We start from the raw sequence: 7,367 nt of genomic DNA, 5'->3' as shown, positions 1-7,367 counted from the left end.
TCTCTCTCTCTCTCTCTCTCATATTTTAGGGAAGGGTCTACAGGGTGTTCAGGATTTCAATACTAGATTGGACTCAAAGTGATCAGCCTGTTTATGCCTCCCAAAAGCTGGGATTACAGGCTTGCACCACCACGCCCAGTCTCAGTCACCCTCTCAGGGCGCCCTGGGGGTGGGGGTGGGGCCCGCATAGCAGGCTTGGGGATAGAACTCCAGGCCCCTGTGTCTGCCTAAGCAGGCACTTTAATCCGCTGAGCTATTTGGCTGGCTCAGTATAGGTCTTAGGAGCTAAGTAGTGAAGTATTTGTAGGTAAGGTAGCCCCTGATTTCTCTAACATATTTTCAAGTGGTTCAGGAAAAAAAAAAAAGTATGTTTGTAAATATGTGTGTGGATATGGAGAAAATGTGCATCCAAATGTTAACAGTTGGTAGATCTAGGCAAAGGACATATGGGAATTAATTGAACTATTCATTTTTTATAGGGTTTGAAGCTTTTCAGAATACAACTATGTAGAAAGAACCCACTAGAGCAATGGGCTGTGAGCTGGAACAGTTCTACAAATCAGCTCTTCAAGCATTTGAAGTCCAGAGTTGTGTTCTTTCAGGGATTTCTTTTGAGTGCCTGCAGTGATGAGAAATCTTAATAGTGGTTAATAATGACTTTTGCTTTAGGAGTCATGTACTATTTCTTCCTGTGTCAGGTTTGAAAGCCAGGCTCTGCATTGCAAAGTTTACAGCCTAATGCCGTAAGTGTGGACATAGTTGTGTGTAATATATGTTTTCAATCTTGCTTTTTTCCTTTAAAATTTTTTCAGTTATAAGAATTACACTCTTGTGACTGTCTTTGGAAATTTGCATCAGGCCCAGCTGGGTGGTGTACCTGGGACTTACCAGTTGGTTCGAAGTTTCCTGAATATCAAACTTCCAGCCCCCTTACCTGGACTTCAGGTACTGGCAGCTTCATATGGTCATTTACTCCACCAGATCAGTGGTTCTTCATTGAAATGAGTTTATATATGAGAGAGCCAGGAGGGTAAGGATGGAAATTGGGAGACTCTTCAGCGGCCAGTTATGAAAGAGTCCTGGGCAGAGGAGTAGGAGGGAAGAGAGCACAAGGTTTGGGTTCTGATTTGAAGTTTGAAATGGGAGGACTCATTGAGGTACTTGAACGTGGATTGAGAGGCATTATCTGGGGTGACTTCTGAGATTTTGGCTAAAATAGCTGGAAGAATGGCCAGATATGGGTTCTAGGTTATAGCCCTTCTCAGCTGACCATCCAGCTGGGGAATCATCTTACAGTCACTTAGTACAGAGAGCACTAAACTTGAACTTCATGCCAAGGGTGGAGAGATACAGCTGGCTTCATACTGGAGGTGGGCGTCACACTTGCTTTCAGAGTACAGAATTTACCAGTCTGAAGTCTCAGATTGGTGAATTGGCAAGTTTAGCTGGCAAAAACCTTAAGTGCCAAGCTAAGCACTTAGGATTTATGTTTTGTTTTTTGTTTTTATTTTTAATGCAGAGTCTCAGTAGGCAACTCGGACTTGTAGTGATCCTCCTGTTTTCAGCCTCCCCAGCGCTGATATTACAGGCATGCGCCACCATGCCTGGACTCAGTTGCTGGCTCCATATGCTTGGGGGTGGGGCCAGTGTGACATGGTGCTAGGGATTGAACCCTGGTCCCTGCGCTTGCCTAAGCATGTGCTTAGTCCGCTGAGTTATCTCTCTGACCCAGCACTTAGGATTTAACAGCTCAAAGAGTTTAAGTGGACAAGTGACATGATCCAGTCTGCAGTTTAGAGTCTTATGGAGATAGGGAGGAGGGGCCAAAAAGGAATCCTGAGATTTACTTCTCTAGAGGAGTTAGGGAAAAAATAGAACAGGAAGGGGCCTGCTGCATGGATAGGTGACAAAAATAGATTATGGGGCTGGGGAGATAGCTCAGTGATATAAGCACCTGCCTGGCAAGCATAAGGTCCTGAGTTCGATCCCTGACCCCTCTGCCAGCCTGGAACCCTGGGTGTGGTGGCACACACCTAAAATCCCAGCACTTTGGGGAAGTTGGAACAAGAGGATCTTAAGAGTTTGAGACCAGCCTGGAGGCTTCAAAAGTGAACACAAGGCCAGCCTAAACTGCATAGCAAGACCCTGTCTCAAAAAAAAAAAAAGAAATAGATTTAGGGCAGATCAGCCACAATGCTGGGACAGAACTGCCTCACATTCCTTGTTCCTAACACTGTCTCACACTAAGAGCTTCAGCATTTAAGATTTAATGGCTTTAAACTTAGGAGATAATAATACTCTCTTTTTGATTAGTTGTGTCTGTTTTATTTCATTTTGTTTTAGTGCTGTACAGTAGATAAAACCCTGTGCCTTGGCACTGAGCTACATCCCCAGTCCTTTTTAAAAATTTAAGACAGGATCTTGCTTAGTCATTAAGTTTCCCGGGTTGGGCTTGAATTTGTAATCCTCCTGCCTCTGCTTCCCAGAGTGCTGGGGTTTCAGGCATGCATGCATGCACCACTACACCATGTAAGTGGTCAGCTGCATCTTTAGTCTTTGCCTTGTTGAGGTTTTGGAGTATTGTCTGTACTCACAGAAGAAAGTTACCTGCTTCCTTTTAGCTGCTGGGATGCCATGGAGAAAGCACAAGGCTGGTTTTAGATCCGGTAGGGTACATGCAATTTAGAGGAGCAGCTCCAGGGCCATGCTGGTACTTCCTAGCTTGCCTTGGACAAATTATTTAACCCATCCTGTGCCTCATTTTCTTTGTAACACAAAGGGGAGGTAAGAAGTTGATAATGGTGCTGTGAAATCCTCAGTAATTTGATGCAAGGAAAGGGACTTGGTTTTATTTACTTCAGGCATCTGCCTTTCTTCCCTTAGGATGGAGAGGTGGAAGGTCACCCTGTTTGGGCACTAATTTATTACTGCATGCGCTGTGGAGACTTGCTTGCTGCCTCACAGGTGGTTAACCGAGCCCAGCACCAGCTAGGAGAGTTTAAGACATGGTTCCAGGAGTACATGAACAGCAAGGACAGAAGGTACAGTGACTGAGGTGGTCCATCCACAGGAATCCACATGGAATGAAGGGGATGATCTCTACTGAAATTATTTTCCTTTCCTGTACATGTTTAAAATAAGTTTCTGCTCAGGGGCAAAAGGGAGCTTAGGAAGTGGGTGGAAACTCCTAGGAATATGATCAAAATCATCAAAGCAAATCCCTGTTCTGAAATGGCTAAACATGCTACATCTGTGGTAAGGAAATTGTTCTAGTACCATGACCTCACTGTAAATTTATAAATCTAAGGGACATCAATGGATGCTTTAAAAAATGAGACTTTTTAAAAGTTCTCTTGCATTAAGGAGCTCCCACACCTTAATTTTTCTCTGAATTTTACTAATGCATTTGGACACAAGTTCATAGTCAAACCCAGTTTATTTATAAGTAATAGTGATTGCTTTACCTGGAAAATTGAAGGATACTTTTCTTGGCAATGCAATGTTAATGGCATGTCGAGATTATCTCAGATTACAAGCCCCTGTCTTACTCATATTAGGATGTAAAGTAGGGTTAATGTCTTGCGTTTTTTTTCTTCTGGAGACCCTGAAGCAAGGAACTGAATGAATATGAGGCGAAAGGGGGCTAAGAGAGTTAGGGAGGGCCACTGCTGTCCTTCACTGCGTGAGAGTGAAGCACCGATCCTAGAACTTCTGACCTGGCCCTGAAGGTCTCAGCACCTAGAGAAAGCTGACAAGCAGAAATGTAGGTGCTGGTAGTCATAAGTCAGGTAAAAGGCATGGTGCTGAAGAGATAGTGTCTCTTAGCTGGGATGAAGCCTCCTAACTCTCATGAGTATTTCACTTGCTCTTGAAGCCCTTTACTGAGTATGTGCTGTTGGTTCCCTTATGTCTTCAGATTGTCCCCAGCTACAGAAAACAAGCTCCGGCTTCATTACCGCAGAGCCCTCAGGAACAACACAGACCCCTACAAGCGGGCTGTGTACTGTATCATTGGCAGATGCGATGTCACTGACAACCAGAGTGAAGTGGCAGATAAGACTGAGGACTACCTTTGGCTGAAGGTAGCACTGCTTTCCTAGCCTGGGCAGGTTTTCATTCCTTCTTTCTGCTCACATTCTCCACACAGATCTTCCCTGCTTAATGTATGATGCTAGTAAGATGATCAGGACTAGAGGGTTTCCTATCTCCTGACCCTGAAGTTACAATTTCCCAGCTAATAGTCACAGTATTTCACACAGCCTCCAGTCCCCAGCATTGAGTGTGGCTATTGAGCAACTGCAGCTGTGCCCATGATTCGATGTAGCTTATACCAATGTGTGTTTCTTTTGGGGGTTTAGTTGAACCAAGTGTGTTTTGATGATGACGGCACCAGCTCCCCACAAGACAGGCTCAGTCTCTCACAGTTCCAGAAGCAGTTGCTGGAAGACTATGGTAAGATCTTGGACACAGCCACCTTCTCTCCTCTTGTGCACTTAAGGCAGCTACTTTGTTTCCATGGTGAGGATCCTTGTCTCTGAATGCCCTTAAATTTGTACCAGTTCAGATGTAAGTAGAAGTCTTGTGGCCTTTAGAAATGTGTATGTCTCATATTGTCATCAACAGTATGCTAATTCTTTCAACTGCTGTGGTAGACATTTGCTCAGGGAGGCACATGAAGACTTCACTCTTTATTCCCAGATCTTGCTAGTGACCATATCTGAGCACAAAGGAAGAGAAAAAAATTTTGTCCTTTTATCTTCCATTTGTTGTTTAAAATTTCTGGGAAGAATAAATGTTTCCAGCTAGTAGTTAGTGGTTGTTGAATTTAGATTTCTGTGAAAATGACTCAGCTGAAGCTTCTTTGAAATCTTTATTTCTCTCTGTATTGAGTCATTCTTATCAGGGCACAAGAGATAAACAATCCCTTTATGGTTGTTTTAAGACTTTTACTTCTGTTTCTCTCCTACATGAGGCACACAGATTTCATAGCACAGTCCTTCTTGTCAGTCCTTTCGTGAGGCCTAGAGCAGGTAGAAGAGCCAGGTACAATTTCTCCTTGTGCTTCATGTGTCTAGGGCCCCACCATGAATTCAGCCTTATGATCATACTTTCTTTCCTGCCAGGAAGGCCAGTAGGGTGGACTGCTGCTAGCAACTTCTTTTCTGAGTGTGTTGATCTCCCCTACCCTCTAGGTGAATCCCACTTCAGGGTGCACCAGCAGCCCTTCCTCTACTTCCAAGTGCTGTTTCTGACAGCACAGTTTGAAGCTGCCATCGCCTTTCTCTTCCGTCTTGAACGGATGCGCCCCCATGCTGTCCATGTGGCCCTGGTACTGTTTGAGCTGAAGCTGCTTTTAAAATCGTCGGGACAGAATGCCCAGCTTCGTGAGTATTTCTGACTGGATTGGCAATGGTGTGACCATACATCATTCCCATCAGCACATTCATGGCCTCTCAGGATTTGGGCAGTATTTTAGGGCATATGGTTAATTAGGGTTGGGATCTTTGCTTTTTTTCCCCCATCTTAAAATTCCATACAGTGTGAAATATAGAAAGTGCTACACAAAGTGCCAGCTTTGGCCAGTTTGGTTGCCTAGAGAATTGTGTAAGCAAACCAGTCCCTTCCTACAAGCCTGGTTTCCACGAGGGTATGGCTTTAATGATCTTGGAAACCCAGCCAGCTGCTTTATGGACCACCATGTACCTGCCTGGGTGGCAGACGTCAACTAAATGTAGGTGAACAGCTGCAGGTTCATTAGGAGAGCAGCACAGTCATCCCCGAGCCTGCATCTTAAGGGTCAGCTGTATCATCTTCCATTTGCAGACCAGCATGTTGGTCACTCACTACACACAGTGCCATGCTCTGCAGTGTTTTTCCTGGAGAGAAATGGGCTGAAGTCAACATTGAGAACCATAGGCTGGGCTGCAGGGTTTGATGGTCCTAGGCCTGTGGACTATATTTCCATAGTTCCTAGGTTGTGTGGGGCAGAGGAGCAGTGTGGTTGTGACCCATTCTGTCCCCATCATACAGTCAGCCATGAGCCTGGTGACCCTCCCTGCATGCGGCGGCTGAACTTTGTACGACTGCTCATGCTGTACACCCGGAAATTTGAGTCCACAGACCCAAGGGATGCCCTTCAGTACTTCTACTTCCTCAGGTAACATTCCCTTCTTCCTTCAGCTAGTTTTGATCTCTGAGAATTACAATCAGAGACCCCAATTACAATCAGAAACCACATTGCTCTCGTCTCTTTACAGGGATGAGAAAGATAGTCAAGGAGAAAACATGTTTTTACGTTGTGTGAGTGAGCTTGTGATAGAAAGTCGAGAGGTATGTCGGTTTCCTTTTCTCCCCTGCCCACAGTTTTCCGAATGTGCGCCCTCAGGAGATGTGACACTGCACATTCCTCTTGATGATGGTGGGGCCTCGGGCTGAGCTTGGAGTTTCCTGTGGCTCCTAACAATGAAGATACTGATTTTAGTCACATGTTTTCCTAGTTTACTTTTGTGTAAGACTTTCATCCACCTATTTTCTTCCTCTTTTTTGTCTCCAGAGAAGTGTGTATTGTGCATTATCCATGAAATTGAATATTTTTTTTTCTTTTACAGTTTGATATGATTCTTGGGAAATTACAGAATGATGGCAGTAGAAAGGTGGGTTAAATGTACCCCACAAATCATGTTGGTTTGCAGTTGGGGGCTTGTATTATAAATGTCAAGAATACTGTTTTAGGATTCAAAAAGTATTACTGCTACAAATCTGAGTAAAGTTGTATAGTTTAGAAAATAAAATGGACCAGGTGTAGTGCCACACACCTATAATTCCAGCACTCTAGGAGGCAGGATTGCATGTTTAAGCTAGCCTAGGCAGTTTAGCAATATAGTGAGGCCCCACCTCAAAAAATTAAAAAGGCTGGAGCTCAGTTCAGAGGTTCTAGATTCATTCCCCAATATGACAGTTAATCAGCTGATCAGGTCTGGAGAATTAGCACAGAATTCCTGGGTTCAATCCCTAGTGGATGCATGCACATACACACCCAAAATGAATGAAAATCATAAGCCCAAGTGATGACCTTGATCTTGTGGACATTTGTATTTTCCCTTACAATTTGTGAGTAGATAGCATTTTTATGTGTATTCAGAATACTCATTTGTTCTGTCTTCCTTTTTTTTTTTTTTTTCAGTTGAGATGGCTACATTTCTGTTCTTGGTTCAGAAAATATTAAGAAAAACTCATTAACAATAAATAAATAAATAAATAAAAATTTTTTTTAAGAGGGGGCTGGTGAGATGGCTCAGTGGTCTAAAGCACCTACTTAGAACAAGCTAAGCTTAGCAAAGCACAGGGACCGCGGTTCAATCCCCCAG

At 43.9% G+C, this 7,367-nt stretch overlaps 1 protein-coding gene across 3 annotated transcripts in view; it reads left to right on the top strand.

Moving 5' to 3' along the window:
- The window catches only part of Nup93 (nucleoporin 93), a 139,229-nt gene that overhangs the window by 122,435 nt on the left and 9,427 nt on the right, over positions 1 to 7,367 (top strand). For all 3 annotated transcript variants that reach the window (XM_004625968.2, XM_023709314.1, XM_023709315.1), the window contains exons 9-16: positions 813 to 945; positions 2,884 to 3,041; positions 3,917 to 4,082; positions 4,359 to 4,452; positions 5,193 to 5,384; positions 6,031 to 6,157; positions 6,258 to 6,330; positions 6,609 to 6,653. In XM_004625968.2, coding sequence (XP_004626025.1) covers positions 813 to 945; positions 2,884 to 3,041; positions 3,917 to 4,082; positions 4,359 to 4,452; positions 5,193 to 5,384; positions 6,031 to 6,157; positions 6,258 to 6,330; positions 6,609 to 6,653 — 988 coding nt within the window. The remainder of the gene's footprint in view (positions 1 to 812; positions 946 to 2,883; positions 3,042 to 3,916; positions 4,083 to 4,358; positions 4,453 to 5,192; positions 5,385 to 6,030; positions 6,158 to 6,257; positions 6,331 to 6,608; positions 6,654 to 7,367) is intronic.

This window comes from Octodon degus, unplaced genomic scaffold (assembly GCF_000260255.1).
Source record: "Octodon degus isolate 3935 unplaced genomic scaffold, OctDeg1.0 scaffold00011, whole genome shotgun sequence".
NCBI lineage: Eukaryota > Metazoa > Chordata > Mammalia > Rodentia > Octodontidae > Octodon > Octodon degus.
The sequence above is the reverse complement of the archived record's forward strand: the minus strand, read 5'-3'. Positions and strand labels throughout refer to the sequence as shown.